Source organism: Camarhynchus parvulus, chromosome 10 (assembly GCF_901933205.1).
Source record: "Camarhynchus parvulus chromosome 10, STF_HiC, whole genome shotgun sequence".
In the NCBI taxonomy this organism is placed as follows: domain Eukaryota; kingdom Metazoa; phylum Chordata; class Aves; order Passeriformes; family Thraupidae; genus Camarhynchus; species Camarhynchus parvulus.
The window spans coordinates 6,306,428-6,319,118 of record NC_044580.1 but is presented as its reverse complement, the minus strand read 5'-3'; the positions used below and the strand labels follow the sequence as shown (position 1 = coordinate 6,319,118).

At 44.2% G+C, this 12,691-nt stretch overlaps 1 protein-coding gene across 1 annotated transcript in view; it reads right to left on the bottom strand.

The window, feature by feature from the left end:
• The window catches only part of MYO1E (myosin IE), a 75,928-nt gene extending 66,707 nt beyond the window's left edge, over positions 1-9,221 (bottom strand). The window contains exon 1 of the mRNA XM_030955010.1: positions 9,137-9,221. Within this exon, the coding sequence (XP_030810870.1) occupies positions 9,137-9,139 (3 nt within the window). The 5' untranslated portion in view covers positions 9,140-9,221. The remainder of the gene's footprint in view (positions 1-9,136) is intronic.
• Between the last annotated feature and the right edge of the window lie 3,470 nt (positions 9,222-12,691).

The following is a 12,691-nucleotide window of genomic DNA, read 5'->3' as shown; positions in this document are numbered from 1 at the left end:
CAACAGTCTGGGTACAGCTCAGGATAGAATTAGGCATTTTTAGCTCTTCTGCAATAGATTTTTCAGCAGGTTTACACTGCTTCTCCACAGCAGGAGGCTCATGCTTCCCTCTCCACCAGGGCCAATCAATTCCAAAAAGGCACCTTACTTCAGTCTACTCAAGTCCTGCAGGATACACAAAAACCAGGCAGGATCCCCTCAAAAACTGAACACACAAATTGCCCTACTCTGAGAAGCTATTTTTGCTTCTCCACTGCAAAGATCAGAATGTTTTTGTAGGAAACTTTGGTTTGCTGAACCTAGCAATTACTAACCAATATAGCAGTTCCCAGTGTATACTTGAGGGGAAGCACTGAAAAAGGCTTTGGAGACTACCAACAACACAGCATCAAGTCCTGGAAACATGACTGCAAGTAAGGCACGGTTTTTAAGTGGAGAAAATAAATCCACCTGAAGTAATTTTGTTCTTAGTGGATGTACTATATTTTAATTGGCCAAGTCAAATATTTGTTTTCTTGGATTCAGCCAATTCAGAATTCAAGAACAAATCAAGTTTACAAGTGAAGTGGAATATTTCATGGTACAGAAGCTACATGTAACAAAATCACGCTTAGTAATATATCAGCTTTCACTGTAGCCAAATTTTTAATTCAAATTATGGTAGGAAAGATATCAGAAGTTTCCTGACAGGAGTAGTGTATTAATTTAACCTGCTCTCATAAAAACTGCACTATCAAGAGTCAACAAAAAATACAGAAGTATGATAAAAGGGTTATGGATATCCATGGAATATGGATTCCCATGACTCATTATTTTTTCCTAGATGATTGCATCCTATCATTGATTCCTTCAAAAACAATCTATATTTAGCTAGACAGTAGAAATAATTACACAAAATCCATGTTTCTTTTGCCTTATCAGAAGATACCATAGATTTATCTACTACTTCAGACTATGTAGACAGCTTATACCTCTGTGCTCTGAAAGCAAGAATGGGTGGGCTTGTAGCTTTATATCCTTTCTGGAATGAATGTAACCACATTTTTAATTCCCCATTTAATTTACCTGTAGTATGACTATTTTCAGTTACTGTTACATATACTTTTGCACATTTTCTTTAGGTATGTACTGAATACAGATACAGGCGGGTATCAGTACAGGAAAACAAATTCTATCAGAATTAATAAACAGACAAATCAAATGCTCCTCAAATACTGTAAGAATAAACAAATACTTAAAAGTATGCACTAGGTTTGAGTCCATGAAATAGCCTTTAAGATTAGGTTTAACAAAAGTTCTCCTTCAATATGCCTCACAGTAGCAAAATAAGTGTTTTCTGGTTCATACATCAAAACACCTGCAGTAAGTCCAAAACCCAAGCGATCAGGGGGCGAACAGCGTGTGCCAGAAGCAGCACAACAGCTCAAAGATGTTTACAATATCCAGGTAAACTTTTGCCCTCTGAATGTTCCTGCTACCCCTCAGAGCAGCAGCACTTCCACACCAAATGAGCTACCAAAGAGCCCAGGGCTCACAGCGCCAGGGACTCCAAGTGCGCTGGCAGCTTTAAGCACACTTTGCATCTGCACACTTCTTCACAAAGCTGCGAATAACACAGGGTTGGAAGTTATTGCAAAAGCAAATTTGGAAGCACTTAGGCATTTGTGCAGACTTGTATCCTTCAAGGCAGGAAAAAAAACCAAAACAAAACAAGATGAGACAAGTTCTTGACTACCGCTTGGCACTGCAAATACATTACTAACAAGAGGTTCCAATTTCCATCTTTCTGTATTTCTGCTATTAGCAATATCCAACTCAAAGCACAGGAAAAGACATCAATCACGGCAAAAGATAACAGTGTGCATTGGTAAACTGCCTAGAATTAAAGCCTCACAAATGTTGTGGAATGTCAGACTGAAAACAGAAGACTGTCCTAGGGTGCAAGATCAAACACCAGGCAGCATATTTTATAAGACACAAGCAGGAAAGACTTTAAAGCTGTTGAAAACATTTTGCTGGCTTTAGAGGGTATCAGGCTTCATTGTTCAGACTTGAGTATGACTTCAACACTTAAATTAGACAAGGCTGACCAAGAAGTGGTTACAGACTCAGGCTCAGCTGATGACAGTGATTCAGTGAGTGGTTCTGAGCTGGCACAGAAAAAAAGCCCCACACTTCCTGTACAAGGACAAGTGCAGCAAGTCACTACGAGACTGCTAATGCTCTTTGAAGGATGCCAACAAAAACCTCTCATTTAGACTTCAGATTGCTGAAAAAAGCATGAAAATAGCTTCTAGAAGCACATGTTTTTGCATAAACTATTTATGTCCCCTTTTTTTGAAGGAGTCTAAAGAAAAACATCTATCATCACTCCGTCCCAAAGCCATTGCACTGATCCCCTGAAAGCCAGAAGTGGCTTTCACCAGACACTTCTGGCAGCTGAAAAATCACACAGATGACAGCAGAGCAGAGCACCAGACCTATTTTATAATCCTTCTGACACTTCCAGGACACTGTTGATCAGAAGTATACTCAAGATCTGCTAATATCTGGCTTTTAACTTTCAAGTTCACATTTAGTAAGTTATGTTAATAGATAAGCCTTTGTACTTTAAAAGCACCTTGTAAGTAGGCTTCCCAATAGGCATCACTTCTGATAGCTCTGACTCATGCTCCGATTGCCAACACTGCTTTCCTTGTCAGCTCTCACATTTGTTTTGTTTAAAGTATTTTCAGTTTCAGCAAAAAAAAATTAAATTCAGAATTTTGGAAAAATTACACTTTATAATTTATGAACCCAATCCATGAATGGTTTTAGTATAAATTAAATGCTGCTGTGTCTTTGGAAAAAGATCTTGATCACTCTTCTTCCTAGGCTGTTTACATTACAGAATCTTGGGTTTAGACGTACTTGCTTGTGTAGAGGACACCATGAAACCCCAAAGCCATTTACACGTTTATACAAAGCATATTTAACAAAGGGGCAGAAAACACCTGTGAGGTTCAGAGGTTCAGTGTGTGGGAAAAGCTGTAGACCAAGACACCTTTTCTGATCACAGCAATGACTCAGTCAAGCAGAGAGAACGGATCCCATGCACTGCCAGGACTTGACTGCACACCTGGCGTCCCCAAGGGCAGTCACAGTTCTGGAGAAGCGAGGGAGGAAAGCAGTAGGTGGAGGATAGGAAAGCTAGAAGATGAGGATGAGTCAGGAGGAGTGACAACCGTACTTCCTGGGCAGGACAGTACCGGCATCTCAGGAATGTGGGGAAGGGAGTAGGAGATGGGAAAGACTGAATCGAGCCCAGGAAGGTCTGAGTAAATTACAGTTTCTCACACCCAAGCTGCCTCAGGAGTACCACGGGAGGCTGAGGTGAACGCCTGAGCAAGTCCTCAGAGACAGCTCTCAGTTCTCATCTGAAGAGAGAAAATTCCTGTTTACTTCCTGCCATATTTCTCTGATGTTTACAAATACTTTTACAGCCATAGTAGAAACGATAAAAGCCAAACAACACACTACAGCTATCGAGAGTCCTCTAACTACAGCAGTTCCAAAAGTCAGCAGGCACCCCGTACACCTGGAATACTTCCCCATACAAAGGCAGGACAAAAATCCACTTCAATCAGAGCTGAAAACAATGCTGGTCCATTGCTAGTGACCAGCATAAAGTGAATGGCCTCCAACAGACAAGAAAATGTGTGAGAGAACCTTTATATGATTTTCCCACAAAGTTTTAGCCTTTTGTGCTGAGGTTAACTTTCCTGCTCATATTCATGGTGAGAGTTCAGATAGTGCAAAGTGGCTTAATTCAAAGAGCTACCAGTCATGCAAGCCAACCCCTTCTTACCAAAGCCTATGCCTGGATTTCTGTGCTTGCAGAGGAACTGAAATATTTTCCAAATCCTTATTTTTGTAGCACACACATATACACACTCCTCCCAGTTCCAAAAACTGCTTCAATTTTACTGCTTCTAGTCTAGCACGGTTAACTCCCAGAACAAAACCCTTGTTAATTAGGTGCAAAATCCCCTTCTAACACAGTCCTTAATGCCTTTCAGTAGCCACACACCACCTAGATCTGGAATGCAGCTTCCTAAAACAAGCAGACTGAAGGATTGCATTACAAGAGTGCTTTACAAAACTGAAAAGGAAAGCAGATGAATTTGTCATTTATAAGCCTTTTATTGTGGCAATAACCAGAACCAAAGGGTAAGCAAAAGCCTGACAACTTGCAGGCCAGTCCCAGGCTGGTCTCCAGGTAACTACAGCAAACTCACTGCCAGGGTTAGCCTGGCAAAGTAAGAGCTAGGAGCCCAAGAGGAAAAAAACACCTATCTTTTTGCTCCCTTCCTCATCACAACATGCAGCAACTAAGTTAGGCTTTATTAATACAAAGGATTCTTCTGGGACTCTGAAGATGTTTATTTGCATGTTCTATACATTAGTATCGTTAATGTATACGTGCATACTTTATTAGAATACAAATCCAAACATGCGGGAATTTCATATTGCTGACGCTGAAATTAGGAATACCAAAACCTTTATTCTTTGTAATATAGCTTGGATAGAGCAATGCATGACCATTTAGATCAATGACACTTTTAGACTAACTCCTACAAACTGAGAAGAGAATGTACTGGTATTTATGAAGTCAAATTAAATTATTATAAAAGGTGATAATAACAGTTCTGTAAAGAGATGTACAACTTTTTACTGTTTTGAGCAATGTAGCAAGCATACTCTCCATGTTAAGATGGGAACATTACTAAGATTTTACTGAAAACTCATCGAAGTTTAACATTCCATGGGCTAACCATGACAAAACTCGTTTTAACTTCACCCATGCCACATGTGCAGCAATGCCTTAAGAACAAGGCAGTGACACTGGTGACTGTTATTCCTTTAAGTTAAGAAAAAGTGGCTGCAAATAATTTGTTTAAACTACTAATAGCATTGCCACCCCATTTCCTTCACAATTAGTTATGTATGTAGAACAGAAAAAAAACATACCTGGAAGGCAAAAGAGTTGATGAGAAAATTACTTAAGATCTACATACATACACAATCACAGGTTCAGTTTCCAGCTGCAAAAGTTGTATTTGAGTAACATTCTGCATACATTAGTGTCTTCTGAAAAATGCTCTAACCTACACAGTATATCCATAATCATTCTAGAGGTCTAAACTAGAAACAAAAACAGGCATGCACACAATGCAAGCCTAAACAAAACATATCAAGTACTACTGTGTTTTAGTATATTTTATATATAAGCCAGAAAGAAACATCATCTAGCTGGAAGATTTTCCATTAATGCACCTCTAGACATATCACAAAGCACATGCTGTTACCCTCCCTAGTATTCCACACTTGGCAGAAAGCAAGGTTTGAGCTGAGGCTACTGTCTGCAGCACCAGACAGAAAAGCACCCTTCACATACAGAAGCATCACTGTCTTGCCTCTGACTTCCCTGCAGAAAAAAAAAAAGACTTTAAGGGAGTATAAGGTCGCAGTTCCCATCACACATTCACTATTTCAGGACTGAATCCTAAAGGCCAGTAAGTCCCCTCAGGCTAATCCAGTCAGGCATTTCTGCAGACTTTCATAGGCACTACATGGAGTCAAGACATCCTCAGCTTCTTGGTGGACTGGGCTATAAACATCTGCCCTCTTCTGATGTCAGGAATGTGGGGCTATAAAAATGTTTCTTTTTAAAAATCAGCCTTCCGTCCTTGCTGAAGAGATGGAACCAAGAAGACACCAAGTACACCCAGATAAAATGCACATACTGACTGCAGTGTTACAGAAAATTGCTAAGCACTGAAATACTGGTTAAAGGTAACATAGGAACACATAGGGTTTTTTAACATAAGTATATTAGACAACCCTGGCTTGCTCAACAACTTGTGAGCTAATCCAGACGCTGCTGATCCTGCTTTCTCTTGGGAGCTTTTCCTTCTCTGCCCAACAAATTGGTACAAAACCTCAGCAGAAGTTCTCTGGAACAGAGATTATGCAAAAGCAGGCAAAGTTGATCACTGATGGGTTGTTGTTGGGGTGGAGCATTTATTTGATTTTTGTGGTCGGCTTATTTTCTAAATATAGTAGCAGTTTATGTCTTAGAACATACTTGCTGATTGACATTCAAAGTTTTATCTTTAGAAGAGTCAAAGCCAGCTGACAGTACTCAGGGGAACAATCTTTCCCTGAAGACTAAAGAGCTACTTTAAATGAAAGGTCCAAGATAATTTTTGTAATGTGGTACAGATTCTCTATCCAATTCCAGATCCTCCAATGCATCTCCATTAACTACCCCATGACATGAAGGTTCTAACTCACAGTATAACATAACATAGCATAAAGTTCAGCTGACCATATGCTTCCCTTTCGAGCAAGTTCCAGCTTAGTTTCACCATGAGGCTTCCTGAATATTATGGATAGAGTCCTTCACTGGAGTGGGACTACTTGGCACTGACATAATGCCCAGTTTTTGAAGACTTAAAAGCTTCAGCTAAGCTGTTAGAGGCTTTTAGGTTTTTTTAATATGAATTTAAAACACAAACACAAACTCAACAAAATGGATGCATTTCAAGAGAAAAATTTCAAGCTGCCAGACGTTCCTTAGTCTTGTCAGTTTTACTACAGCTTTGCCCCTGTCGCTCATTCCCACCTTGTAACTGCCATGTACAGCCACGGAACAGCTCACCCATTCCATGCTGGCAGATCTCCTCCCAAAACCACCCTGTTCACTGACACAGATATCGATCCGGATTAAAAATAAACCAGCCCAAAGGAGCAGACATGTTGCTAAGTGCAGAGAGCTTTGCAGGGTGCCAGCTGAGCTGGGTGGGGCAGTCCACCACGGCAGGGACTGGCCAAGGCCCCAGTGGTAACAGTGACAGAGCAGTGACACCGGGATCTGCTTTGCTCGGTCCGATGGCCCCACAGGCACCAAGAGCACCTGGGTCAGTGGCAACTCAGCACCCTGCACTGGGGACCCTGTCAAACAGGAAAGGGTCACTCTGAGGTCCACAGTGAAAAAAATATGGCAGAAAAGACTCGATTTAGAACACACAAAACACCTGCAACATTCAGCTTCTTTCACCCTCCAGACATCAAAACTGTTAAGGCAAAAATAAGCGGAACAATGAGGTTTTTATACAGCAGAGAGAATGGGTATAAAGTTTCAGGATATTAGTAGCATGATTCATGTTCATCAGCAGTCATTCTAAGTCCTGCCAGGCAATCCTTCTGCCAACTAAGCTACAAAATACTACCTTCTAATGACTACTAAACAATGGTTTGGGCAAAATTATTTGGAAAAGCAGCACTTTCAAAAACATTATTTTCTAGGTTTGTGGTAATAATTACTAACCAATAATCTAAATATGCAATTCATATAATTTTGAGATATCACAGTGAAAAACTACTTCGAGTATTAAATTAAAAGCTGGGGAATAACTGTCTGAATACATCTTGTGGAAGAAAGCAATTATCTTATTTTGATAAAGTAAATCTCAAAGAGTATTGTGCCAGTTAGTTATGTGTATTTACAGAAACTACTTTGATTAAAACCTTTCATAAAAAAGGAATTAATGGACTCCACAGCAGATCAACTAACAGACTGATCTCAAAGTATTACTGGCAACAGGCAGACATACCTGAAGCACCTGCAACAAAGACTTCCAACCCCATTTAACATGTCAGCAGGGTAAGCAATGACCCAGCCTCTGCCAAAGAGCCCATATGTGCCACAGGTGTCTGTGACACAGCAGGTACTTGAGGAGCAAAGATTAAGGCTAACGAGCTGATCTGAATCACCTGGCAAAACAATCAACCCCCAGGGAACACAAGCACCTATCTTATTCAAAGCTCCTTACCAAAACCAGGTTTATAAGAGATAGTTGGTATCATTATCCCTGATTTCAAGAGAGGTTTTAGCTTCCTAACTTCTGCAATGTTTTATTTAAAGCAAAGATCTTGCTCCACACAGATGTAACCAGGTACAACTTCACTTGCCTCAGGAAGTCAAAGCAGAGGCAATGGCAGTAAGAAAGGCATCCTTGAAAAGGTATTGGGAGTGAAGCTCTGAATACACAAGAACCAGGCTGATCAGTCTTTAAATCTCAACCTCAGTTAAGCTTTAGCAAAAATAGTGCAAAAGTTTTTCAAGTATCTTAACACTCAGATCTTTAGTACTCTGCTTTAGAACAGAGTAAATTTAAAGTAAACTACTTGTTTAAAAGTTATGGATTTTAGCCTAGTTTATTACCACATAGGATTCTTCGCTACTTAGTTCTTGTGTAACAGGTAGACATAATCTTTATTTGGGTTACCCCAGGATGAAAGCTATTATCAATCATCAGGAGGCAATTACTAGAGACGAAGCAGGTTCACCTGCGAACCCCAATTTTCCTTCAGTCCAGCACTGAAGATGTTTTCCTGACATCGCGTCCCCTCACGACACCCAGCAGCGCACAGCCCAGCAGCGGCGATACCCCGGCTCCGGGGCTCGGGAGCCGCCTGTGCAGCACACCTCAGCGAGCGCTCCCGCCGCCGGGCCGGGCACCGGAGCGACCCTGGCACGGCGGCAGCGCGGGCACCGCGGGGCCGGGCTGCGGCTCTGCCCGCCGAGAGCCCTCGACAAGCGGCCTCTGAACCAGAGGCGTCACCTGTTGTTATACTACTCCCGTCCCCCTGCCAGGGGATTGCTCCTACCGAGAACACCAACATCCAAAACCTTCAGAACCCAAGCGGCGGCAGAGGGCGGCACCCGCGGCTCGCGCTCCACAGGCGGTGCCGGCCCTGCCCGCGCCCCGCGATGGGACGGGCGGGCTCGGTCCGAGACTGAAGGCACGGACCCGGGTCCGCAGGGCCGGCAGCCGCCGGCCCTCGCCAAGTGCCTGGCATGGCCCGGCTTCCCACAGGCCGGCGCTGTTACACAACCTCTCCCCGGCCAGGAGCGGGACACGGAGCGCTGCCGCGGCCCCTTCCCGGCACCGCGCGAGGGGACGTGAGGGGACGCAGGGGGACGCAGGGGGACGCGACAGCCGCCCTCCCGCCGCCCCTGCCCCGCGGGCCCCGGCCCCGCCACAGCTGCCCCCGCCCCGCTCGGCCCCCTGCCGAGCTCTCCGCTCACCATCGCTGCTCCTCGGCGCTGCGCTGCCCGCCGCTCTGCCCAGACACGCCGGCGCCCCGGGACGGAGGGACGGGCGGAGGAGAGGGGCAGCGGCTCCGCCCTCCCCGCGCGCGCAGCTCCCGGCGGGGCGGGGCCGGGGCGGGCAGCGGCGCGGGGCTGGGGCCGGGCGAGCGGCGCGGTGCGAGGGCCGGAGGGGGCGAGGGGCCGGCACCGGGGCTGCCCCGCGCCGCCGATGTGTCCATAAATGGAGAACTCGCCGCGGCGTAGCCAATGGCCGCGCGCCGGGACGTCATTCCCTGAGGGAATCCCGGCGCGCGGGGCTCGCGCGCTCCGGCCCAGGGCCCGGACGGCCGCTGCTCCTGGAGCGCCCCGGGATGAGCACCGGGAGAAGCTCCCCCTCAGAGCCCTGACACGCCTTCAGCCGCCGGGGGCGGCCGGACCCCCGCAAGCGTGCTGCGTGCGCTGCCCTCCTCCCGTGTACCCACAGAGCTAAGGTGCTGCTCGTCCCTGGAAACACTGTGAAGCACGATGCATCTTGTCACCGGGGGGATGCTGAAAGCATTCCTACAGGCATCTCACAGACGCTAAACAGCCCAGGCGCCTGCAGGCAGCCGGCATCTGCTGCACGATGCTCACTCAGCTCGTTCTGACCAGAACACAGCCAGGACAACTTCAGGGGCTGCGCTTTCTAAGTGATCAAACCAATAAACCAGCCCGAAGCTGGCTACTGTAGTCCTGTTAACAAACGTTTCACCTCAGGCTTGAAGCCCTGCTGTTTGCTTTAATGGGTTTCTAATGCCACTTCTAAGCCAGAATATAAATAAAATAGAAACAACATAATGTAACAATCATAACAACAGCCAGACCCCAAGTCAGATGTTGATACTGCTTCCAAACCACTTTGAAAACCACTCATAATGGGTAAAGATCCTGGGTTTCATCAACAGATTGCACTGGGATTTAGTTTATTTCTGATTAAAAAGAAGGGCAATTATTGGAAAAAATAGGGAGTAGTTTATACACAATATACATATTCGATTTTCATTGTTTTTATGAACAAGAGAAAGACTCATGTCCACACTAATTTAGAGATTAGGCATGAGCAGATTCACTTCTGGTTTTCTGGAGGAGAACATTGCTCTGGCTGCTCGGAGCCAGGTGTTGGTTGTGCAGCCAGATCTGCCAGTGCAGGGGAAGGACAGTGCTGTTCAGCAGGTGACTTCAGCCTCACAGATGTGCCTGCAGGACAGGTGTGACGGGGTGCCGACATGAAACACATGGCGGATCAAGTGTTACAAACTCAAACCACCCTGATGTGCACAACACAGAAATGGGACAAAAACTTCAACTACCTGTCCCCTCTCATGTCCCACGGTCTTTGGTGGTTTGGATGAAACACAACAGTCCTTTGGGCATGTTTCATCCTTGGTTTTGAAGAATAAACAAAACATTTCTCAGCTCAGCTGAGCTTGTACTGTATAATTACTGACCACGTGAAGCTTAGGATTTCCATAGTGGATTGCTTGGATGTTGGCTGACATTGATAGGAGAGGTAGGTAATATTTTCATTGAGAAAATAGCTGGATGGCAAATATGACCTGCAACAGCTATTAAAGCAAAAATATATCTGGTAGTCCTAATAGAACTTCACAGGGGATAGGTTTCACACTTTGATTATCTACAGAAGGTGAGTACAGCAGTTTTATGGAAATAGAACAAAAATAATTTGCCTAGTATTTCATTTGAACATAGAAATGTTACATAAAATTGAGGCTGATAAAAAGCAGTTAAAACAGTCCTACAAGAGTCCAGAGAGGCTATGTATATTGGGCCAACAGAAGATAGAAAATCAATACGGGTTTTGTAGGTTTTTCTATTTGCTTTGGATGTGGGTCTGTTTAATGTACAGGCCAATTTTCTCAAGACATGTATATTTATATTTCTGTGTGTTTACATACATAGAAACATCTTTATAACAAGTCATGAATAATAAGAACCAAGGTTGTGGAAGAATAATTAAAAAGTGCATCCACACTGTCCAGCTAACCAAGAAACTGGTCCTGGGTTCACTGAAATTAATGTGTGCTACTGGGTCCATCTACTTTACATGGACTACAAGATGACTTTAAACAAAATTTCTGGAGCTGAAAGAACCAGTGCTGTGCATCTGCATGATCCTTTGCTAAGCACTGGGTGGACCAAGCACAGTCTAATTCACAATAAACTCTTTTCATGCTTTTAAACATTCTGCTTATTTTAATGATAAACATCAAATTCCCAAGCTGCCTGTATTAACTGAATGATACTTATTCAACATCCTTGCTCAGAAGCAGGGGAAAGCATTTCCCCTTGAATGTCAGTGGTGGTGTGCCTGAATGGTCTGCATGCCTGGGCTCCTCCAGCCCAGAATGTACAATTCACCCCTGAGAAAGGCAGAACCCACATTTTCATATTGAGGAGTTCTAGCAGAGTAAAGAGGAATGTCACAGCACATGCCACAGTTGAGATAGCCACAATACAGAGAGCATCCCCATGCAATTTCAGCAGGCTTAAAGCATTCACCCATACACAGTAACACCATACCACATCAGAAGGCTTCAGCCTCTGCCCATACAGAGTGACACCACTTCAGGAGGCTGCAAATATCTACTCCTCTTGTTCTTTAGCCCAACCTTTTATACCCTTATTGTTCATGCACTGCACCTGTGTGCCCTCTGTTCCCTTTGGTGTTGGTCAGTGCCCCTGGGCACTCCACTGCTCATTGCTGTCAGTGCTGCTCACCCGACCTACACAGCTCTGCCCAGTGGGGATGAGCTGCAGCCCCATTCCCAATGACCACAAACTGTGCACCTACAGAGGAACCCCTGTACTTTTAAATGATAGACAAAACTTAGAAGTGGTGACATTTCTATCAAAACATTAGTATGGATAGGATACCTTTCAAAGACCTAACTTGAAAAGATTAAGAAAAATTCCCTGTATCAAGAAGCCCCATCAGTTTTTTCAGTGCGTGTATTGTCTGACAGTCTGTCTGGTTAGTAACACCTACAGCTCATGCACAGAAGTGCTAACATCAAGAATTATTTTGAGGATATTTTCTAGCTGCAAACAGTTGTACTGCTTGATTCTCCTGATATTGATCACTAGTGCTAAGCTTTGGGGAAATATTTAAAGACAAGCTTCACTTCAGTGTCTTAGGAGGTTTATCAGCTTAGCATTTGGGACTTGCAGGGGTTGGTCCGGGCTCAGCACTCACTGAAGTGACTACATGGTGCAGCTGGGAACTCACACGTGCCTTTCCACCTACCCACTGCCTGAGCAACACTGCATGCCAGCACCAAACAGGGATCAGCCTGGTGCTAAACTGTGCAGAGACTAAACTGACTGAAAAAAGAGCAAGGTCTTTCTCTGGAAAAGCCACAGAATAAAGCTTTCCCTTGCTCTCTATTCTAAAAACATTATTGTGGCTTCAGAAAGAAATAACTCTTATGACAAGTCAGTGAATCTGGAAAAGATTAGAAATTGTAATGAAATAAGCACTGCTCTCACTGCCTT